The 25,864-nt window shown below is 33.4% G+C and overlaps 1 protein-coding gene across 3 annotated transcripts in view; it reads left to right on the top strand.

The window, feature by feature from the left end:
* The first annotated feature begins 641 nt into the window (after positions 1-641).
* The window catches only part of LOC149805270 (dynein regulatory complex subunit 7-like), a 55,687-nt gene continuing 30,464 nt past the window's right edge, over positions 642-25,864 (top strand). Inside the window, exons 1-10 of one of the 3 annotated variants that reach the window (XM_089948980.1) lie at positions 642-906; positions 3,306-3,477; positions 4,659-4,784; positions 6,946-7,140; positions 8,214-8,372; positions 12,272-12,490; positions 13,101-13,220; positions 17,493-17,546; positions 21,809-21,884; positions 23,765-23,893. In XM_089948980.1, coding sequence (XP_089805106.1) covers positions 707-906; positions 3,306-3,477; positions 4,659-4,784; positions 6,946-7,140; positions 8,214-8,372; positions 12,272-12,490; positions 13,101-13,220; positions 17,493-17,546; positions 21,809-21,884; positions 23,765-23,893 — 1,450 coding nt within the window. In that variant the 5' untranslated portion in view covers positions 642-706. The remainder of the gene's footprint in view (positions 907-3,305; positions 3,478-4,658; positions 4,785-6,945; positions 7,141-8,213; positions 8,373-12,271; positions 12,491-13,100; positions 13,221-17,492; positions 17,547-21,808; positions 21,885-23,764; positions 23,894-25,864) is intronic. The other 2 variants (XM_089948986.1, XM_089948992.1) reach the window with 2 other exon arrangements.

Genomic DNA, 25,864 nt, shown 5'->3' with positions numbered 1-25,864 from the left:
ACTGGGTCATAATGCAGCTGGTTGGGAAAAGAACTGATTCTGATTTCATGAACTCTCAACCTCTCACTTTTTCAAATGAGGCAATATAAATTTCCAAAGTGTAAAGATAAAATAATTGTCAACAAAAAACATACTATACACTACAGTATGCAGCTGATCAACTGGTGGAGTTAACTTTGATGAATGTGGCAACTGAGTTGTGCCCCTTAGTGCGTTGTCGTCTGCCACGTTTCTGCAGTTGTTATTTGATTTAACGGAGAAAGGGACGGTGGAATTAAAATGATTATTTCTTAGATGGTAACTTGCTTGTGTTATCTCAGGAATTTCTCAATGAAATAGTCTTATCTGTATAGAGAAGAGAGTCCTATCTAGAAGTTTTTATGAAAATATGAAGACAAACCAGTCTTAAGATGCCAGACTACTTCTTGGCAAATTCAAAGCATGAAAAGTAAGCGTTTGTTTCACTTTGAATAATGATCATATTCATGCGCAAAAAAATCAAAATAAATATAATAATTTAACTCTGGATTATTCATTCACGAGAGAAAAATCAGTCTTATATTTAGTATAGCATGAAAGATATTTGGAGTGAATGTGGACTGGATCAAGGTTAAGGCGAAACGCTTTGAAACTATATTTGTAGGTTGCCATGGTACGGTAAACCTAAACATTGAGTTATTCGGTCAGATAAGTAAGTGTTGGATTTATGACAACAACAATGCCGAGCGAGGAGGGAAAACAAAACGATGCTTCATCGGAACAAAATGAAAACGATGGAGGAGAGTCCAATGATTTATTAGAAGAAGACGAGGATGAGGAAAAACAGGAAGAAGAACTATCTGAAGATGCCGAAGCTTTGAAAGAGGAGCTTGCGAAAATTGTGGTTCATCCACCAACACAAGAACAGTGAGGACCTCACGTGTTAATCAAGCACAGTAACATAATAAAATTGATATAAACTATGCTGCATATGTCAGTCATTTAGAAATATTGGACCCTACAAATTCCATGACACTAAACGCTTTTGTTCAACAATAAACGGGGACATTACTACCATTTTCAAAACGGTGTAATTGGGCAATATTACGCGTGAAAAGGTCAGACGGGGAAATTGTTGATTTTTTCTCTTAATAATGAACTAAATTTGCAAAGAAAAAGATTCTGGAACATGTCAATAATTCAAAGTAAAGCTCATGTTGGCTGTTTAGGTCTCTTTCAACACATTATTGCAGTTTCTCTCCTAAAGTCACAATAGTAAGGTGCACATATGTTTTTAAGCTTCTGTTTGTGAATATGTTACACTCAAATTAGTTAATATGGACAGCTATTGGCATTGATATTGTGGCTAAAACAGTCCAGAAAAATCCACGAGAAACCTCAAATCATAGACAGTTCTCCATATTCTCTGGGGAGACATACAATTTATGCCCCCTTACAATAGGTGAGAGGTCATTTGGGTACAAATACATAAACTTAACAGTGTGTTCATTTTTGAATATGTCCAAAACTTGTAAATGCACAAAATATATAAGAATTTGGTATCATTTCACAGCAGAGAAATAATTAATACACAGAATACATAAATGGCTGCATTATGTGATCTTGCCTCTGATTTTTTTTATGCTACATGATAATGCCATTGTGCATCACATTGCTAAATTAAACATTGAATAGCCTCGTGTACAGGACCCATTTAAATCTACATTGGGCAAATTCTGTATTCTATGTGAATTGCCCGTTGGGATTGCTACAATAAAAGTGTTATGTTATATGCTTGACAAAACTAGAGCACAACAATGAAATGAAATAAATTCATTTTGAAGTTCTTGAAAGACTGGTAAGTTATTAAAATTTATTACAAATATTCTTGAGGGACTTAACTTGTAGATCCTTCACCCTTATGAACATTTGTCTGCTTTTATGTATCAAAAGCTATAAACTGTGCGTACAAAGCAAAGCATGTGACCAATACTGTTTATGCCCTCCATTGATTTTCTATAATTAGCACTCGTGCAATTTATGAATAATAATGAGTTGTAACAAGCTCATGCTAATAGGATAATAACATCACTAGTTAGAATATATATAATGATATCTATGCGATTGTTTATTGTTTAGCTAAGGTAGGGGGTTAGTAACAAAACAATGTTTTTCGTTTTTAAGGAACATTAGTTGAAGTAGCTTTTAGCCACTGATTTTGTTGATATGCAATGTTTGTGTTTTCTCCAACATGGATACACCAACTAGACTATAGCTTGAACTAATTACAAAACATGAAGCTATTGGTTTTATTGATCAAAGAGTTTATGCTTTGCATTTAATCCTTTGTAACAAAAAAAGTATTATTCTGTTTCCCAGTCTGTATTGATGTTAGGGCTTCAAGGCAGTCTATTCAGTACTGAGGATCTACTTAAGGGGGTGTAGTCATAATACGATATAACAAATCATACTACATAATTGGTTTGGGATATTTTTCAAGTTCATCTTCAGAGTGCAGGTCCCAGACTGTACAAGTATGTTCTAAAATAGGTCTAACTTCTCCCATGAAAGCGAATTCTATCACATTTTGTGGCCAAGGTCATTGGATGCATTTTAGTAGGCCTAACTTTGGTGCCAATTTCTTGAATGCAAAGGGTCCATTTAAAATCACTGCTAATCTCACTTCAAAATTGAGACATATTACTGTGGTTTGACTTGTTATTTTGATTTTATGCATTGGTTTGATATTTTTCCAGGCACCAAGTGTGAGGAGCAGTAGCGTGTTCTGTCAGATTGGAATAATTTCCAATACATTTGTTTTCATTCTTCTGTGTGCATTGAATTAAAATTGAAATGAGCATGACATGATTTCACATTTTACTAGGTGAGAATCAGTAATTATATGATATAATGTCAATATGTATTGTGAGTCTCAAATGAAAAAGGCTTGTGTTTTGGTACAGTGTAAATATTTATCAAGTTGTCTTTATAAAAATTCATGCATTGAAAACTTCTTAAGTAAAAACACCAGGTTTGATTCCAAATTGCATTAGGACCAGTTTTGTTATGGTTGCATACTTTTATGGAATTTGCAGTAAAAAATGTATGATTTTATGTTTTTACCTGTTTGTTTATTATGTATTATGGTTTAAGGGATTAAGTAAAAGGTAACTGTAATGTATACAGCTGTTTATATGTTCATTTATACAGAAATATTACACCTGTTATATCGTATTTTGTTTTGTCCCATTATTTTTATTTTACCACTCCATCAAGTAATTTTAATGTTTATTTCCTGATAAACAAGACCTTTGCTCTATTTTTAGGTTGCCTAAAGAAATTTTTGATCCAGCTGAGTTTCCTGATTCTTACAAGGAAAACTTACCCAAGGAAAATCTTGTGCTACAGTATGCAGAGAATTTCCGAAGACAGTATGTTCATCTGTACAGAGATCGGAAACCATTATTTCTGAACCCAGTCAATGAATGTGGTGTTGAGGTATGAAATCAAGAATGGCCTGGAAATTTCAAGTTACATAATGAATTACAAAGATTAACATAGATAATTGGATATTAGTGCTGCTTTAAGTTGTAAGACTATATTCATGTGCAAAATGATAAATTTGCATATTAATCTGAAGTTCAAGGTTCATTTAGTGTAAATTCAAGGTAACATTACAGAAAATTAGGTAGATATAAAAGACTGGACATAAAGAAGAGTATATTTGTTTGAATGTGAAATATGGTTATTTTCCTTTTACATAGTAAAGGTTGTGCTATCACAAGTTTGAAGACTTTTGCATGGCATTGACCATTATGTAAAAAGTTAAAGTCATTTAATCTTTACAGAATTAATGATATATTTTTAGCCAAATAAGAATGTGTACTAACATTTGCCCATGTTGCTTTCTTATTAAATTATTGGATCTATTATTGGTGCCAGATATGGTGCAGGGACCTTACAACATACATATGTGTCATTATGTGTGTGTGTGTGTGTGTGTGTGTTTAGAGTTTTAATGTAGCTTCAACAATTTTTCAGTCATATCGCTATGATGTCTGCATTATGGTAGTTTATAGTGATGTCTAACACTGGGGCATCATGCCACTGACATTTAGCATTATTTCCCACTCAGTCATATTATAGTGACACCAGGCTGACCAGTCCTAACACTAACCTCTTAATGCTGAGAGCCGAGCCAAGCAAGGCAGCTGCTAATACCATTTTTATAAGTCTTTGGTATGACTTTGCTGGGGTTTGAATCCGTGATCTCCTGCATCTGAGGCAGATGCTTATACTACTTAGACCACCAGAGCAGTCTCATTATTATGTGATATATTAGAAGCAGGTAACATTTTAGTAGCATTAAAAAAATCCAATCTGAAAATATCTTTATATAGGTCCAAAATTAAGACAAAAATATGCATTATGCTGAAATATGCATAAATGTTGTTAGTCTACAGTGCTCCTTGATCAGCTTTTATAAAGTTTTGAATTTACTTATGGTTTTATATGAAACTGACCCATGTAAAACTGACTCTTGACATTTGTTTTCTTCTATATTTGTTTTTGCGCAACATTTTCCTATGATAGTATTCAAGATTTCTGCAATAATTTTCTGTTTGTTTTATCAAAAAACCCAGGAAAATGTTTTTTTTTAATAAAAAAAATCATTTCAGAAATTTGCTTGCACAACAATCAGACCAACCCAACTTGAGTTCAAGGAGCTGTATGACTGGGATGGCTGTGCCCAGTTTGTGGCAGACTATTTAAATTTTGAAACTTTAGATCCGTCATATGAACTGGTAAGAGCCTGTCACCCATTATTTGTTAGTGAAACAAAATGACAAGATATAGATGGTGCATCCACATCCTTTATATGATTTTATAATGATAAATATATATAGTAAACTAGAATTGCATTCATTCAAACTTTGGTTCATTCATATGATCTGTATATCCAAACCATTTATATGTTTCTTGTATGTACATTGGTGTAACTTGAACCGGTCCATGCCTTGTTCTTATTGAAACATATTTTATATCTTCTGAATTCAGATATGTGCAGTATTTATGTAAAGAGAGTCATAAATTGAAGGCTTTTGGCATTTTTGTCCTTTCTGTTTTATACATGTTCTGTTTAGTTGATAAGTATGTAACACTACATATTTTCTAAAAGGTTATACATGTACCATGATATGCATCAAGAATTATTATTTGGCCAGTTTTTCTCACAGTGGAAGAAATATTTGAAATTTAAAGTTTCAGTATCTTAAATGAAACTAATTTTGTAAAACAAGATTTCTTTTTTATCTGATAATATACACATACTAAATTTTATAATTATATAGCTAGATATTTGTTATATTGAACCATATCAGTGATTTTGGATACAACATTCTGTTTTTTATGTTATAGCTAATTAAGTTTACTGACAGAATTAATTTTTTTAGCAGTACCAGACATCACATTTCATATCCTTGTGATTTTAAATATAGGCCTGCCTTGGTATGTCTTGGGAAAGGTATTAGCTCCCATTTACTTAATCATGATTATAGTCAATAATGTGTTAAAAGTGCCATTCAAACCAGTAAAAACAGTAAATTTACTGTATCATTGTGTAAACCATTAAAACGCATGTGTTTTTGATGTAATATCTAGATAAGAAGCACACATGCTTATTTCTTAAATTAATTTAGGTTTTACAGCTCTTCCTCACTATAAGTTACCTCATTATAATGCAATTCCAGATATATCAATGTATAAAATATTGGTTTGAAAGAAAACAACATGAAGCTTTGAGTTATATGTTTATTTCCTGTTCATAACACTGATATTTAAAAAGAGTTGATCATTCCCACTATATGTTTGCCAGTATATAACACTATTCTCAGTATATCATATTTCAGTAATAACACGATTAACTTAGGATCTAGTAATTCTGAACAGTTGAACTTTAAGGCCACTGCTATCTAAAATGAGTTGATCATTCCCATTATACTGTTGGTGAGTATATAATGCTATTCTCAACATATCATGGTTCAGTACTAACATGATTAACTTAGAATCCAGCAATCTGAATGGTTGATATTTAAGGCTGATTTAAAATTGGCCAATCAAAAGACTAGAATCATATCAGTTTATAACAACAGGAAGCTTAGAGTTAAATGTTTATTTTCTTTTTCAAAACACTGTTATCTATTTTTTATGTTAAAGTTGATCATTCCCACTATATTGTGGGTCAATACATAATGCTATTCTCAGTGTACTGCAGTTCAGTAATAATACAGTTAGCTTAGAATCTAATAAACTGATTAGGTCAAATCTAAGACTAACTTAAAACTGACCAATCAGATTTCTTAAGTCAGATTTTTTTTGGTCAAATTGAAGCCTGATTTGTCAGCATATTTTATAAAGATAATTGGTCAAAAGAAAGAAGATATTCTTAAAACAAAAATGATATTAACAAAGCTGTAGGTCATGTAAATAGAAAAATGGTTGCAGTAGTCATGTAATTGGAAAATAATAGTCATCGGGTAAGAAAATTTATGTTCTGTATTCTTTCTTTGTGTTTTTTTGTGTTGGCTTTAAAGACATTTTTAATACAGTGTTGGGTATATCATACCAGGGAAATAGAAGCTGTGTGTGTTTCTCAAGGATACACAGAGGTAGCCAACTCAGGCTGGTCTAGGTGTCTTTTGAACCTGGGACTCCTGGATTACAAGTCTGTTGCTGTACCAAATGAGGTACTGAGGTTCCCTCATTTTTTTAAAAAAAAATATGCAAATATTTTTGGTTCAAAAATAGCAGAGGAATTTTGTGCACTTAATTTCACATATGCTTTTGTTTTCCAGAATTTAGAATATGTGAATATAGAGTTTTTAGATGTTTCTAGCATATCCCATAAAAATTAAGTTATACTGTAATAAAAAAAATATTTAAGTAATTCTTATTGTTTCTTTTCAGCCAAGGAGGCTACTGTCTCCAACCACAGTCTTGAAACGGCAGAAGGGAAATTGTTTTGAGTACAGCACCTTGTTGTGCTCTCTTCTGACAGGTGCTGGCTATGATGCTTATGTTGTCAGTGGTTATGCTACACGCGAGGTGTGCCTTGCTGATGAGTCACGAGAAATATGCCCACTTCTAAAAACAAAAGAAGAGGTGAGTCTGATTAAATAACAGTTGTCAAAAAAAACTAGATGACAAAAATTGATCACTTTTAGCGTATATGGTTAGATACCAGGAGAGCTTGTGGGTTGGCCTGTTGTCCATCATCTGACATCTGTCCACAAGTTGGCTGTCACTATTCATCCTAAACTGCCTGAAGGATTGTCAAAGAACTTTACATGCACATTCATCTCAAGGTGTAGTTGTTTATGAATAAAAGTGGTGCTCTTCAAACAACTGATATAGCCACCACAGTGGCCATCTTGAAAATCTTGCTTTTTCATAGTTCAGTCATTTCTATCACCAAAGAATGACAAAAAAAAAATTTAACATATGGTGTTCGAATGTGATGTAAATGTCATGCCTATCTTTTTACATAAAAGTTGCAAATTTATTTTTTTAAATTGCAACCTTTATTTTTATAATGAAATCCACAGCATATTATTAATGGTCTTATAACTTGAGAAGGCGTTTCAGTTGGAGACCTCATTTACATTATGTTTCTGATTGCACTTATTAGATGTTGAGAACTAGTTGGAACATCATGCTACATGTCTGTGGCATGATACCCCAATGCTAGACATCACTATAAACTGCCACACTGCAGACATCATAGCAATATGACTGAAAAATTGTTAAAGCTACGTTAAAAATCCAAATCACACACACACGCACATGCGCTTGCATGTACACACACACACACACACACACATGCACACACATACATGTTGAGAAAACTGCAAACAACAAAGATCCTGCTCTGCCATAAAATAATGCACCTGCTGACCAGAATATATATTGTTTGTTCTACGGGTTACTCCTAACAAACTGCGCAGTCCCAGATATGCCAGCACATTATGTGACAGCAGATCTGAGTCTGTGCAGTTTGCAGTTGGACTTTGTTGACTTATAAATGATATCTTAAAATCTAGTGTAAAATGTACAAAGGATATTCATCGTTCAGATTTGTGTTGACTTTTAACCACATTTGATTTAACTTGCATCCTTGAATGTATCCAGCTTATATTGAATGTTGATTTCACAAACATGAACTTTTTCTTTTGTAGAAAATGGAAGAGGAAAGGAAGAAAGAGATGAAAAAATACACAGTCAAGCCACCCAAAGATCTACGTAGTAAATTCATAGTAAAGCAAGAAGCACGAGCTAAGTCAGAAAAAGAGGCAGAAATTACCAAAAGAAGGCGAGAGGAGGAAGAAAAACAGGCTGTATGTTACTCTTTTATTTTGCATTTAATTTTATGGATAGTGATGACTCCTAAAGATAGAAGAAAGAGCTTTTTGAAAAATGCAACATATATTTTTTTTTTACAGCTTGCTTCTTGAAAATAAAAGAAATACTTTGACAGATTAGTTTAAGTATCAGTAATACATCACATCTTGTAGTTACACATCTTACCTTTGTCTGGGATGGAATTACATAGAACTCAGACTGAGACTGCTCTCCCATGTCACAGACCCAGAAAGACACTGGTCACACAGTCTTACCTCCCAGGGGAGATAACAGGATGAAGACATCCTGTTAGTTCTTATGGACTTTCTCAAAGGTTCAGTAAGGGTCATGAGTTTGCTAGGCAGCATGAGAGGTGGGCAGTTCCTCCCTCTGCATTGAGACCTCTGATCTTGGAAGCTAGTTACAGGGTACACACCTCTACTTGGCCCCTTAAGCCTCCCACTTTGCACACTGGGGAACCACAAGTGGGCATTTCCATGAAGCCTCATTCTCACCTACCAGTAAAGACATGGGAGGTTTTAGAACTTAAGGCTAGGTCACTGGTCATCATAGACTCATGAAGATATTTTCTCAGCAGCCTGCAGAAGGAGGAATCCCTGTATTCTGTCCATTTGCAACACTTACTGAAGGTGGTTGCAGTGAATTATCCTTGTCTATGACACTATCAGTATCTCCACATAAACACTGATCTGGACATTATGAATGTCTTTCTAAAGCACCGTAAAAGCCTGCTTTGAGCTGATCCTCTGGAGGCAGAGATCCATTTCTAATGGCTCATTCCCTCTATGCCAGAGAGTGAAGAACTAACAATACCAGTCTATTAAAACCAGCTTATAAGTAAGGTCATTCTGAATGTCCCCTGAGACTTTAAAGCCATGCAACCCCAGGCCAAGAAGCAACCCCAGTTTAAGCTTCCTTCTTGCCCATCAGGCAGTAGACAGGGTTACCAGGAAATGTCCAAGTAGGAAGTTTGTGGGCCCTTCTCCATTTACTAAGGAGGAGGGGGATAGCATTACAGATTTGGTACATCTCTCTTACATCAACTCCCATAGGTGCCAGACTAACCTTCTTTTCAAAAGTTTTGTTGAGCATAATGGATGATAGGTAGGTCCTAGCTTCAGTTCCAGGAACATATTCCTCTGCCAAGGGCTGCCATGTGGTTCCACCAGTCAGATCCTGTGCTATTAAAGGAGGAGATGCACTCCCTTATGCAGAAGGATGCATTAGAGAGGGTGTTAACTGACTAGTCTCTGCCCTTGTACATGCAGATTTTCTTGGTATAAAAAGGTGAAAATAATCCGTTAATTGTGTACCATTCCACTGTTAAAAATCTTTTGCAGTAGGAACCATTCATAACGGAGACCACAACCTTCATCCAGAAAATCACCATCCACCTAAGGTCACTGGTGATCCCTGTCTTCCAGTATTTTGATGGCTTTTTGATCCACATTGACCTTTTAGAGTCCCTCACACAATATGCTTTACTGCTGGTCCATAGTAACTGGAAGTTTCTCTGCTTCAGGATTTCATATATGTGGGATGTACTTCCTCATGAACAAGGAATAAGTCCATGTTCCACAGGACATAATCATAACCTTGTCAGTTTGTCTATGTCTATTTATTTTGGGCACCTTGAACTCTGCAGATTACCTGGTTCTCCTAGGAAGAATGCACTTGCCCAACCTCCAGTTTATTCTTCTGGCAAACTGGAAACTGCACAGGGATCCCCTGAGAACTCTTATTTCTTGTGAATTTGATTTGCAACACCACTTGAGTTGGTAAGCAGATCAGGAAGTTTCTTAGTCCCAATGCTTTTCCCTGAACCCTATTCCTATCTGTTCATGGATGCATCAGATTTGATATGGGAATCAGAGGGGCTTGTTCTTCAGGGTTTATGGTCTGTTATTTATAATTTATTTAATTTGTATTTGATTTAATTTAATTGTTTGTTAGTTTAAAAATTATTTTGTTTTATTTCCATTACATGTTATAGTAATGTAATTTTGTTTACTGGAATTTTACATTTTCCAGAAATTAGTTTGTTCTGACTGTTTTGTCTTAAACACCTAAAAATAGAACTTTGTATCTTTATGCTGACCTAGATTGAAGTAACAGTTCGAGTAAACAACTTTTTTATTCATTTTTAGTGTGTGATTTTAGGGTGGAATCAAGGCTATGCTAGGTTTCCATGCCTTTTTACATGCAAAAGCTTCTATTTCGAAATTCTGGTTTTACCGGAATTGTGCAGTAGTCAGGTTTAATCCCATTTGGGCTTTTTACCTTTGACACTGAAAGGTGTTTTTTCTGTTGTGACCAGTTGGAGTTACATTTTAATTTGTTTTCTTCAAATTATTTGGATTCTAAGAGATTAATTCTTTTCCCTGGGAATATTAAGTGCTCATACAGAATTCTTGGACAAAGACATTTATTTTAAAAAAATTCAGAATTCATTCACCTGATTATTTTTTGTGGTTCAACAAAGAACTGTTGACATTTCAGTGTTATATAGGCTACAGTATGTGTTACCACCTTCCATTTTTGGTTTTTCATCAGGACTTGGACTCAAATTCATTAGAACATTTTATTACTTGGACTAATAATTTTTAATTCTTGGATTATTCTTGGGTTATTTTTGGATTTGATTCTTAAAACCGTAAGTTCTTTTCCTCATTTTTATCTTGTTTTTTTAGGGAAATAAATTATTTGTTAAATTACAAAGCTTATTGTCTTCACTCTTATCTTGTTGTGTTTATTATGAGCCTAAACGTAACAGGTTACTGGAAGAAACTACCCTCCTCAATTTGGAAATGATGGTTTTCTCTGACAACTTGTTGATGGTAGTGTACCTCAGGTGATAAGGGGTACATATGCATAAAGGTTTGAAATCTCCTTTGCTTGGAAACTTCAAAATGGACTACATTCTCAATTCATCACATGCCTGGCAGGAAGAATATCTGACAGACAGTTTATCTAGTATAGGCAAGGTAGTCATTATGAAATGGTCCCTGTATCAGTCTGTAATAGACTTCTTGTTTAAAGTGGGTTGTTGGGGGTGACCTTTGGTGGACTTGTTTTTGACAAGTCTAAACAACAAGCTCTCTTTTACATCTCCCCAGTCCCAAACTAGAGAGTCTGAGCAGTTGACACTTTCAGTCTGAAATAGGATCATCAGTTTACTTACACTTCATCATCCTTCAGGGTGATTTTGCAAGTGCTTCAGAAAGTCAGAACATGCACTGCTCAGCTCATTTTTATAGTCCCTTTGTGGATCCAATGATCATAGTTAGTGATCTTTTCGACCTTCTGGTAGACCAGCCTGGGACATTATTTGAGGACATCATTGTCAAATTAAACTTTGATGATAATGATGGTAAACAACTGTATGTTTTCTCTGTAATAATTCCGAGTAAACAACTGTATGTTTTCTCTGTAATAATTCCGAGTTTTTCACATATGCTTGTTTATTCATAATGTATAGGGTCTACTCATATGTTATTATTGTGCTCCCCTTCAAAATTGAAAAAATACTTGTAAAATAAGATGCCAGATGGGACAAGTGTGTAAAAGCCCTTAAGAAATCACTGATATAAATGAGCATGAGTTTTGTTACATAGCTGAAAAGACCTTGTCTTACTCACTAATGTCACTGAATGATGTGCTGAGAAGATACATGTTATGTGACAGTGTGATATATATATATATATATATATATATATATATATAGATACATACATACATACATATATATATATATATATATATATATATATATATATATATATATATATATATATATATATATATATATATCTGACATGTTGATAAATTGCTATAAATAAATGTGATAAATTCATCTATTTTTCCTAATATATAGGAGTTAGAGAAGCCACCCCCAGATCCACTGCATGGTCTGCGTATCCACTCCTGGGTCCTTGTATTGCCAGGAAAAAGAGAGGTACCTGAGGGGTTCTTTATTGAGCCCTTTACAGGACTGTCCCATCCGCTGGATTATGAAAGCTACCTTGGAATAGAATCCATCTGGAGTCATGCCAACTATTGGGTTAACATGCAGGACTGCTCAGAGGGAGTTAAGGTATATGAGGAAGAAAAATTATGTGCTGTTTTATGATTTTTGTTTATCTAGTCTGCAAAAAGATAATTGAAATATAGACTTTTCATTTCCATCAGTAGCATTGCTAACATCATCATCCCTCTTGTTGATATTGATTGCAGCATTAGGTTTTTGGATTAAGGTGTTAAATTTTCATCCAATTTTTGTGAAATTTTTACCATGAATTTTGTAATAAGGATTATTTAGTTCACTGGAATATTTTTCAAAAAGACTGCTGATTTTTAAATAAATAATATATTCTTGATGCAAGCTGATGAAGCTTCTCCTAAAACTGGTGAGAATTATCCATGATCTCTTTTGTATTATGTATGAAACTAGAAAACAAACATTGAAAATGGCAGAGTTGTTTTTCTAAATTTTGAGTAATCTTTTGGTCTGTCTGGGAGCAACATGCGTCAAGTTATTTCCTTTATATCTAAGAAACAGAAACTCTTTCTCTTGCCAATGCTTGTTTGTCCATAGGGATTTAAGTTCATTACTCCTGTGTATAGCTCTCAGCTTTCAAAATGGCTCTTTATTTTGTTGAGTTCGTTGCTGCATTTTTAGTAAGAATAAATACATATTTTTTTAGGGTATGAACTATGATCTAGGAGACTGCACACAATGGGAGTTCATGTTCAACACAGATAAACCCCTACTGCAGATACCAGAGGCTGAGGATGACATTATTGAGGGATTAGAGGATGAAGATGTATGTTTAGTAAAATATTTACAAAATATTATTTATAATTAAATAATTTGATCAAGTTTTGAAATCAAGTTAAAAGTGAATTAATTGAAAGAACAACCTGCATTATCCAGACTTGTCTGAAGAAAAGTAGAAAATGGTTTTGAATTTGACAGTTTTGATAAAAGAGTCTGTAATCCGTATATATTTATAAAATACACTGAGGACATTGCATTGGTTTGGAATAGTGTAAACTTTCAGGTTTTTACCATTTGGGCTCTGGTGTATTGGAGGATCCAGTCCTACAATTTGTATCTGTTACCTCTCCTTACCAGTCACCAATCATATCCTATTAATTTCATGTATATGTGTTACAGAAGAGTGCCAATTACAGTGAAACACTGCTTAGCACATTTCATTATGGCACAATTTCAGATATACAGTTGTGACATGGGCCCATAAATTTCACAATAATTTCAAAATTTATTGAAGTAGTTCAAAGTGTTAGTGCCAAAATTAATGTGAGTTGAATGTAATGATATGGCAATTGTGTTACTTCTAAGGTGCAGATTTCTGGTAATCTCATGGTTCATGACAAGTTGTTCAAATTGAATGAAACAATGTCCTAAACATCCCACAACTTGATTGACACTGACATAAATTCTGTTTTTGGATGTGGGATATAACCAATATTTTAAAAAATATGAATGAAAAGAAAGAGAAAACGTTTGGACCAAGTGGTGTACAAAAAGCAGATATATTTCTGTTCTCATATCAACCAGTGAAGTCTTTCAACTGGAACATTCCAGTAATATGACCAGAATAATTGGTTTGTCATGGCCTTTTAGACATAAATTGTGTGATCCTTTCAAAATAAAAATTATTTAAAACCTTTTCCATAATACATTCTTTTAGACTGAAATGAATGGTGTAAAGATATTTCATTCCTGTATATTTTTTCCATGACAAGTTTGACCATTAGAGTCTATGATCTTGAATGGAATTCTGTTCTGAACGTCTGCACTTAGTTTTCAAGCCTGACATTACAGGATACAATTCCATCTTTTAGGTATTTTGTGCTTAGAAGCTCATTACTTAGCTGGAAATACAAGAGGGACAATAATTACATTTGCACCATTACTGCCATATGGTAGCCAACCTAAGACTCCTCTAACATTAAGTCAATAAATCAACCCCTTGCCTGTGACGATATTGATTTTCAGTTTATGGGCTGATATCATTTATTCATTAAAAGCTTCACAAATGTGCAGACACTTTTGGCTGCACACATTGATGTACATTTTATACACTTAACCGTTTTTCTCATTGCTGTGGAGCTGAAGGGTTCTTTTGGTGACATGTACCTTATGTTTCTGGAGCAGATCCTGTGTTTGGTGACTTGTAAATCCACATAGAATAGCTCAACTGTCTGTCCTGTGGTCATTTTGAATTTTTCATTAGATATGGCTGTTACCAACTACCGTTATCTGTCTAAAGTGCATGTGTGTTCCAGAAGGATTTGCGTGCAGGTGAAGTTTAGTGCCAGTAAGAAAGCTAACATTTGGGCATAACTTCCAGTCCAAATGGCATGGGAAATGGTTCTGATTAGAAAAGTCAGAGATGTAGAGTATGATAGAGAGGTATGTAAATTCTACTGATCATATAGCAGCTGTAAGGATAGAAGCCATGAGAAAGGATTTTGAGCAGGTACTGGCCATTATTCCTTTATAAGTGTTTTCTGCCTTTCATTCTTGTCTGTACACTTTATTACACATCTCCTTGACATACACGAACACCATCAGAGGCAAAACATTTCTCACTGGTAAATATTTTAAAAATCATAGATCAGGTACACAAGTTTAAAAAATTGGTTAGATAAAATAAATCACACATTAACTCGTTGCTTACCTGATTTTTTAGGATGCTGCAATCACTTGAAATGTGTGACTCATATCTTTCAAGTAAGGGAGCCAAATTCTCCCATAGAATTTAAAATTGGAACACATTTGGAAAAAGGATAGGGGAGTTTACACTATTTGGAAGAATCACACAAGCATGTCTGTGGCAAGATGTGTTATATTATTGTAAAGAAAAGTGTCCAATCATTGCATCAGTCTTTATTATAAAAAAAGATGTAAATTGATTCTATTAATGTTCATTTCAGTTGTGATAGTAGGAATTAAGTAATTGCAAATCAACAACATCCATCTCACACTTAAGATGTTGAAATTGTCATCCACTGCTTTATAAAAGTATAAAAAATAAGGCATCTTTATGCAGGTGTGGCTCAGCCATTTTGCTAAAACAATCATCATGCCATCATTAACCAGTAAACAGTGTCATGCATCCCCACCCACCCAGATTACTTTATTTGTTCATTAACAGTTATTCATACCATAGTGGAAAGAATTATGTACATCATTTGGATTCATATGGAATTAAACTAGAGAAAATTCTAGTAGATTTAAATGTATACAGATACAGTAAAACCTGTCTTGAGAAACCACTGCTGTGAGACCACCTGTTTTGAGAGACCTGATCTCCATGCACAGATTTATTGATTATATAGTGTTATGACCTGTTTTGAGAGACCACCTGTCTTGAGAGACCATTATTTTTTGGCAGAGGGTGTGTTCTATCAAGACAGGTTCTACTGTACAACCTTATGATCGCAACATGTAATAGATACTGAACCACAAATGTTCTTTCTTTCCTTTTGTTATTTTTAGATTGTTTTTGTTTTGTTCATTGAATTAATATGCATCATAATCTGTGCTGAAATTAATAAAAGTTATGGCCGTTGGTGCATAATTTCAGTGGAATTATGATGGGTTTACTATTACTGAATGATGCAATAATGTTGAGTACCTTATCTATAGTATTCATCATATCAATACATTTACCAACACATGATATTCTATATCAAATATTAAATATGCTGTCACTTTATTTTACCAGTTTGTGGTTTAATATAAAATGATTTAAGAAGGTAACTGTGCTATTAAAGTATTAGTTTGGCAGCTACACTTATGTGCCCCTAGCCCACCAGTTTGTACCTAGGAGACATGTGCATGTATCATTTTCTATAGGTAAATGACTTGTTGTGCTGTTGACTGATACGTTTCATAGAACAACAGCACTCTCTTGACTCCAGTCATGGAGCATGGTGAGGTTTCAATGTATGTTGATTGTTCACTTGTGAAGACTCGTACCATGTCCTCACAGAATTTAAATTATCAGTTGATAAAAATGGATTATTTTGAATGATATATCTTTTGGACTAAATCATTGTCTTTCAGTGGGTCTGGATAATTGGCATTTTACTGTATGTACTATTATATATTTTGCCAAGTGGGGCAGCTGCTAGTACCATTTTTATGTCTTTGGTATTGGCCAGGGTTCAAACCCATGACCTACATCCAAGATGGATGCTTTAACCACTTAGGCCACCAGAGCGGTCCAGCAGTCCAGGTAACAGAAGTCCTGATTTGTCCCATTTTATCTTGATTTGGTGCATACCAGGACATCCTGGGCTATCCCAAGATCTTTATTTTATATATATATATATATATATATATATATATATATATATATATATATATATATATACATACCCACACATTACAAATAACATGGCTTTTAAAATGTTGATGTGAAGCAGTTTGATATACCATTACTATTGGTATATAAAATTGTGATCTGCCCATGGTGCAATTAATATGCATATATAAATATTGTTTCAACATTAGGTTATGTTTCAACAGTAGGCTTTTGCTTTTATATTCTCTAAATATGTGATGAATTTCCACTGATTAACCATTAGCGATTAAGTGTTGGGCCACAGTGGAAGGTTGTCCAAAATGGTAAGGCAACCATAATTGTTTCATTGATTAAATGTTGTTTTTATTGGTATTGTATGTGCATAGGCAATTGCAAGGCTTCACGCTAATATAACAAATTGATGTAAAAAAAACTTGATTATTTTTTTCTAGCTTAAGTTTTCAATATTCCTTTTCATTTTTTTGAAAGAGATGAGTTATGTTTTATAATTTCAAATGATTGGACTTCTAATTTTGCCAAAATCTTCTTGTTGAAACGACAATATATAAGAGGTGACATATCTCTTCACTTTGAAAAACACTCAAGAGGTGTGCTTTTAGAAAAGGTACATTTTGTATAGCTTAGTATGTTTGTATACAAGTAATTTGTAGTATTTTATATCAGTAGATTTACATGACCTCATTGGGCTATTTACCCTTGTTCCTCATCAGTTCTAATTTTGACATTTTATTCCAGGGAAGTTATAAAGGTCTCAAATTGATGACTGAAGATACTATCTTTTCTGAAATGGTATCATTAATGTTGACTAATAAAATTCATGTGGCCTGTGCCTGAATCTAATTATGTGTCTGTTGTGTGAGTGACCCAGACTTAGTACCCATGTGACACTGTTGTTTGTAAATGGCTGATTGCCAATGTGAAGATAACCATTTACACTAACTGGCTTTTCTATTAAAAAAAAAAACAAGATTTTTGGGAAAATGACACTATGCAATTAATAAAACAGATTTCATGTATGTAGTAGAAATTTCATAATAGCATGATAAAACATGGTGATGTTTTTTTAAATATTTTTATTCATTTCAATATTGTGTATAACTTTACAGTGAAGATTGTCATTGCGTCTAACCATGCAGGCCTAATGACAACAAACTGTTCAATTGTGACCACATGATGGTTCATACATAGTCTCTTATAAGACTGGTTAGCAGGCAGTCAAATATACAGTGATTTAATGGCATCTGCAGTTCATCAGTTTCAGTTTTTTTTAGATGATTTTTAATTTTTGTGTGTGTGTTGTTGTGATTGTTGTTGTTGATCAAATCCATTTTGACTGCTCTTCTTATGTATGGCAAATGTTCAGACATTGGTATGGTATTTGTCTGTCGGCTACATTATGTGTCTTAAATTTCATGGTTTTATTTCAGTTCTAAGCTTCTACTTTTCTCTGTACAGCAATTAAATGTGGGTTACTTAGATAAAATGTCTTCTTTTATCTTTGAGTGAATATGATCTCTTTTTCCTTCAAAAATAAATTTTTAATATTCAAGCTAATGCTACCTGTCTTAAACAAAAAAATTTTTTTATAGTAAATTATAATAGAGAGGCTGCACCACAGGGAACTGGTTGCTGCACAGTTGTTACTTATTCACACTTCTATGCAATTTTCTTTCTTAACAAGTACTGTATAGTACAAAGTTAAAGCTACAGTAAGGAACATTTTCTGTCTATAGCTTTTCATATGTATTTATTTGCATTCATTAAAAAGTATGAAAAGTATGTTAGAAAATATTTACTATGGTTAACTTGGTTTGAATATAATCCCACACCCAGTTTTGGGGGAAATGTTTATTTGACTGGTACCCTAGTTTTATAATGATGGAAATATTGTTAAAAAAATGGCAATACAGAACTAAAGATAAGTGATGATCATGTAGCACCTGGTGCAGACCTGCGACTTATTCCTTGATGTTAATTACAGACAAATTCATTTAATTTATTTTAGTTTAGTATAATGATTGGAGACCATGTATGACACAAGTCTAAATAAAACTATATCAAATTATTACCAAGCACCTAAATGTCAAACTGTATCTTGCCTGTTTCAGTGTTTGCTTGAGGTTTTCAGATAATTTGAACATGCTTGTACATGTATTTGTCATTTCCTTGTCTCCATAAAGAAGAGTCTTGTTTGAGACTTACATGCATTTCAGCTGATGTATTATTTTCCAGTGGCTGTCTATGTTCATGTCTCTTGAGCTGTGAAGGGTCAGAGGTCAAGTTGAGCAATTGCCAGTGCTTCTGTACTGATAATCATTGTTCATGGTTAATTTAAGTCACAGCGTCAGTACAAATGTGTCAGCATAAAGGCATCTAAATTTTTTCTCGTTATTATAGATTACCAAAAGAAAAGAAAGTTATAACAATATTTTATACCTTTTCAGTTTCCATATACAATATATTGAAATGTTTATAACAGTGTATGGAGAATACATACATCTGTACTTTCACCCATTCAGTTTTTCGTAATTGAAATCTATACTTTGTATGTATAGGTCAGAAGTTTGCTTACACATCATTCCTGAAAAATTGTAGTAAATAATAAGTCATTTAACGTGGATGAAATTTGACCATGTTTTTTTTTTGTCTGAACAATATAATTTATTTGTCTTCAGTCTTTAACAAAATCGTATTTTGCAGTATTTTTTTATACAAGCTAAAAATGAATTAAATTTAAGTACTTTGATAAATATACTATAGACACAGGAATAGAGAAAAACTGAAACTGTTCAAAGAGTTTGCATTGTATTATACTAAAGGTAAGCATTTAATGGTGTTCAGCCGGTTGAAATGTCAATGATCATAATGAAAACTGTGATGATGGAGTATTACAGGTGTATTAAGCCTCAAGATCTTGTGAGAAAGGCTTATAAACAAAAGAAAAAGTTAATTTGTTCTTAGGTGTCTTAATTGGCAGCAAGATATACAATAATACCAGCTTACCATGATGTGGTGTTTGATTGTTAATATAAATAAAAAACCAGATATGCTATATTTATTTCATGATAAACCCATTCTTTATGACAAGTCCAATGTCCATATTTACAAAATTTTGGCAAATATTTACTAAGATTATCTTTGTCTGATAATAAGACCCCCGACTCTACTTTTTGAAAAATTTATTAGACTGCTCCTATGATCTTATCATGGAAGACATTGTGTTTATGTTTTACAACATTGTAAGTGTATTATATAGATTGTTTGTTTACCTTGTGATGTTTTGTGTTGTTGTTTCTTTTTATTAGAAAATGTTATATTCGTGTATTTAATTGGAATCCAACAAATTTGTTGCACCCAAAATCATATCTCAGGTTGATGAATGTATCATTCCATACATCAACTTGTTATCCATAGAAAAGTAAATTAGACTTACATTTATTGCCTAATAGTTCCATCCATTATCTTGTTACCCTCAAATGGAAATAAGAGTAACATTTTTTGCCTAATTTCATAAAGTAGACAATGTAATAAATTGAGGGGAAAAAATGTAACTTTAGTATATTGGACAGATAACTTGTATTACTAGAGGGACTGCACCAGTTGCTTAACAGAACCAGTTTTGTTATTTATTCTTAATTTGTGGAGAAATGCTTTAACTAACACAGTACAGAGTTAACACTAAGTTAAGGAACATTTTACATCTGTGTCTTAAAACAATTCTGTTTGAACTAAGAACAAGGTACAGTTGTGTGGTAAATGGTTCCATGTGGCAACTGGTACAGACCTCCTGCTAAATTTACCCATGTATTAAAGTCATCCAGTGTGAGCAGAATGGATTAAGTACTGTTGTGACAAAAAGTGCCAGTAGACAAGGGTGTCTTGGCTTTTTTTGGTTATTACTACAGTTCTCATTTGCTATAATAATGTTCGTGTGAGTCATAAATGTGAACTGCCTTATTCACTAGGTTACCTTATATTGAGGTATCTTATATATAATATTGCACTAAAATAATACAGTAGGATCTGTGACATATCAGTCTTTTGAAAGTGAAAACCTTATACTATAGTGTCTTTTAGCAATGGAGTACTGAATTTTTTTTTAAAAAAAACTCAAACATTATAGACCTTTGTTTGCTGGCATATTTTGTGATGCTGGATGTGGTTTTACACTGTTTGCTGTGTGTTTTGTAGCTGTAAATAAATATGGTAATTGACTGAAAGCAGTACAAAATTATTTGCCAGGTATAATTCCATCACTTTGTTATCTGACCTTTGCACTTATGAATCTGATGTCTTCTTAATGTATCAGAAATTGTTTTTGTTTGGGTCCTCACAATTTAACTCTTTTTATTTTAGAAACTGTATAATTATAGTAAACCCTTCCTCCATTGTAAAACTGTCCATGGTAGCCATAGATAATACTATAATAGTGAGACTGCCTTAATGAACTACAGTATGCCTTATAACAGGAACTGTGTTATAATGAATAGCCTTATAGTGAGACTGCCTTAATGAAGTAGTCACTATACCTTATAACAGGAACTGTGTTATAATGAATAGCCTTATAGTGAGACTGTCTTAATGAAGTACGTTATGCCTTATAACAGGAACTGTGCTATAACGAATAGCCTTATAGTGAGACTGACTTAATGAAGTACGTTATGCCTTATAACAGGAATTGTGTTATAATGAATAGCCTTATAGTGAGACTGCCTTAATGAAGTACATTATGCCTTATAACAGGAACTGTGTTATAATGAATAGCCTTATAGTGAGGAGGATGTACTCAACTTTGTTGTATATTTAAAAGATGACCATTCCATGAATAAAAGAAAATTTAGTCATGATGCTTGCCAATTTAAAACACTGAATTAGCATGTGTTGTTGGTGCTTTGTAAGTAAACTTTCATTAGAAAATTGTTCATGTCAGAATAATGAGCATGTACACATGGTTTTCCAAGTTCAAGTCCTTGGGAAGCAACTGTTCTCTCATGCACTGACCAGTGTTTGTGTCAGAATGAGTTAGTTCTGAAATTTTGTCTTATTTGCAGGATATCCAAGAGGAACTGGAAAAACAGATGGATATGCCTCCAACATGGGTTGAACCAATCAGGCTTTCACGTAAAGGTAGGAAAAATTCAGAACACAGTAAATTGAAGTCAGTAACAGAGTGCACATTTCAGAGGACAAAGTTATGAAACCAGTTGAATAATTTCTATCTTTCATGAGCCTTGCTTAGTAAAAGATTTAAATTGTTCATTATGTTTCATAAACTTTATTTGAAATTAGCGCTTATAAGAGATTTTGAAATTTCTGTATTTGCCAGACATGTCTTGTAGATCAAAGGATTTGACTGGTACATAGCCAGTGCAGCTGGACATTGGTCATTGAAGTTCTTAAATATTATATTAACTCTTTGATTAGTTTGTCCATTAAACTGCCAAAAAAAAACACAAGAATGAAGTAAAATTTGGAGGTCACTATGTCTGATTTACAAATTGTTTCTTTGTTGGACAAACAGTAAAGGTGTTGCTGACTAAGCTTAATGCAATGGTCACTGGGGGCAGTTCACAGATTGTTTCTTTGTCAGACAATTATTAGAGGTGTTGCTGACTAAAATTGTTTGGTCATTAAATTTTTCAAATTGTTTAAACACATTATAACCAAAATCAGTTGTGAGACAAAAGAAGCTTGAAAGCTTATCTCCAAAAATCCTGTTATTTAATGATTGCCCCAGGGTCTGTACGATAGATATTACATCAGTTTCTCACACGACATGGTTTGTATTACAGTATCAGACGATGATAGATTTTAGACAGAATATGTAAAACCTAGGCCTGAATAAAGAAAAGATACTACCAACACAAATAACTTATATAATCAATCTTCAAGACTTATTTGGAGACTTGACCCTATAAAAATTGACCATCTGACTTTACCAGATATACATGTTTATTAGGTGTTACATTATTTTTGTGTGACTATTCCAGTGGCTTAGTGATTGGAGGATAAGCCTCTGATGCAGGAGACTGTGGGTTCTAACCCCAGCTGAGTCATACCAAAGGCTTATAAAAATCATAAATAACAGCTGCCTCACTTGGTGCTCAGCATTAACAGGTTATTGTTAGGACTGGTCAGCTTGGTGTCAGGATAATGTGACTGGGTGGGACATGATGCTAAATATCTGTGGCATGATGCCTCATTGCTAGACATCACTATAAACTTCCACACTGCAGACATCATAGCGATGTGACTGAAAAATTCTTAAAGCTATGTTAAAAATCCAAATTACACACACACTCACAATTTTTTTTTGAGGTAACAAGTCAGCTTCTTTTCAGTTAATAATTAAATTTTAAGAACAATTGAGTGGATTTAAATACTCTTATTGGGTGAAGCTTTTACTGTATAATTTTATGAAATAATTTTTATGAATAATTAGTTGGAGAGGAACCAGTTAGTGATGGAAGGATAATACTAACAGTGAAAAGCAGCAAATCCAGAACTGAAAATGACACATTTTCTGGTACATTCAGTAATTAGATAATCAATGATTTTATTTGTTGACAAACCTGGTTATATCTCCTTTGAATGTTTTTATATTAAATCAACAAATATATGGCCACCATGATGATAATTTCAGTGATGAAATGTCCATCTAAATCCATTCAAATTTGGCAGTCATGTAAGATTCTGTTTATCACATGAAGAAAAAAAAATATGATGTTTTTATTAAATCTGAAAATTGTTATGGTTTATGCCAATTTAAATATCCAGGTATGAATAAATTTTAATTTATTGCATGACTGACATACTTTAAAGGTCTACATGTTTACTGATAAGGACAAAAAGCAGCTCACTTTTGTACATTTTAGTTATCTGTACCTTACATGGTTTGTTACTGGCTTGGTTAGAACTTGCATAGAGTCTCTAATAAACAATGAAATTAATAATACAGGCATGTAAATTGGAAAATGTTGGTATTCTTCTTATTTCCATGTTTTCAGATTTTGAAATGAGGTGTCCACAAGGAAAGAAGGTAAAGCTGTATAAGAGGGCAAAGCTGGAGAAATTTGCCCACTACCTGACGAGAGATGGACTCATTTGCAAACTATCTGTATATGAAGATAGAGAGTGTGAGTTACAGGAATATAGACTTATTTTCCTTTTCATGAGCCCTAAAATCTCTTCATGGAGATAAATAGACAAGATTATATTTTTTTACTTATGGTGCAAGTAAACAAAGCATTGTATTGGTTTGCTTGCTCATAGCTTAATATGGCATCAGGAATTCACATTGTGAAACTGTAAACTAGTATATTACCCTCAAATCACTATATTGTGGATTTTATGCAGCATGGCTGGTACAGAAATAAGCACTTGCACCTTCATTTTGAAAATTAAGTGGATTCAACACTGCCTTCTGTGTTGAAAAAATTGCCTAATTAGAGGGATGGCTTGTCATAAAAAGGTGAAAATAGCAGTAACATAGTGGCCATATGTCAGGAATGGCTTTCTGGAGAGAAGCTTTTCGGGTGGGGGTCATTAATCGTCACTTGATTCTTCAATGAAAGACCCTTTCCTGCTGGATTTTAGACATGCAGTTTTGTAATATCAGTCATACTCAAACATTTGAATAACATAGTTTGACTGAGTAAAGGTTTTTGATATCAGCCATACTCAAACATAGGATTATTATGTATTGATTGAGTACAATCTTTTGACATCAGCCATACTCATACATTGGAATAGCATGTTGGCTGAGTACAGGTTTTGACATCTGTCATTTTCAAATATTGGATTAGCATGTGTTGATTAAATACAGGTTTTGACATGAGCCATACTCAAACATTGGAATAACATGTTGACTGAATACAAGTTTTGACATCAACCATAGTCAAACAATTGTTGATTTTGGGGTCAAATGGTCAACAATAAAGGTCACCATAACTGAAAGAAGACAAATGGTTCTTGACAATAGCATTAATTTTACAGAGAAGATTGTATCAGTAATGCACATACTATAAAATCTGGTTAATTAATATGTGTTATTATTATATGCTCATTTTATTCTCCGTTAACTTTAACATTGTCAATATTTTACAATATTGCACACATTCATATTGCATTCACGTGCATAAAGGAACTACTTTCTATTGTAAACAAACAATAGATGCATATGCCAGCACTTTTGATTTGTAAACAAATTATGTACACTCGCATAGTAGGCGCTTTATGTTTTGGTTGATTAAATATGTTTCTGAATGAAGTTAAGCAGATGTTTCATGGACTGCCACATTCCAGCTGCTTTGGCACATTCTGCGTTAACTTTTTTGATACAATGTTTTGGATTTAGGTTAGCTATACAGTTGATGCCAGAAAGGATCCTTACAAATAACATACAAATGACAAGGGATAAACTGTATTTAGCTGGTAATAAGAATGACATAAAAATATACTTACAGTTTTACATCATGAACTTCCTCAGAATGTACTTTCTTAGTTCTGCAAATCAGAATTACTTGAGCCTTGTCATAAGTTCTCAATCTTGATTACACATTTCGAAATTGTACTGTAATTTCGATGATAAGTGCAATTACATCCTCTTACTGCACTCAAAATGAAACAAGCATTAAATTTCGTAGCATCTTTTCAATAATTGCAATTGAAAGACTTCATTCAGTGACAGAAACAGAAACACATTTGCAGATGTCAACACGCTTCTCCCTCGCTTCTTCAATCCCATGTATTTCATGTGGAATTGCCACATATAAATCCAGTCCATAACCACGAAATTTTGTTGAATCGAAAAAAATACTAAAATCTATTCTATCCAGATCAATGGAAAAGTTGTTGCAATGCGCATTCATTCACAATATGACTCCAAATTTCAATTTTAACTAGACATGCCATTTTCTTTTGAAAGTTATGTCGAGCGCGGGACTAAGTTCAAATTTATCTGGGCGGAGTTATGTGCGCAGTAATAATATTGTTGTGTAATGATGAATCTGCGCTTGTGTATTTAGTTTGGAATATGGCATACATTCAGTTACTTTGTTTCTTGTAGTGTATTTTGTTAATATAATTAAGCATTAGGATGAATAAGA

The sequence above is a fragment of the Sinohyriopsis cumingii genome, chromosome 2 (assembly GCF_028554795.1).
Source record: "Sinohyriopsis cumingii isolate HCF-2022 chromosome 2, ASM2855479v2, whole genome shotgun sequence".
Taxonomy (NCBI): Eukaryota; Metazoa; Mollusca; class Bivalvia; order Unionida; family Unionidae; genus Sinohyriopsis; species Sinohyriopsis cumingii.
The sequence above is the reverse complement of the archived record's forward strand: the minus strand, read 5'-3'. Positions and strand labels throughout refer to the sequence as shown.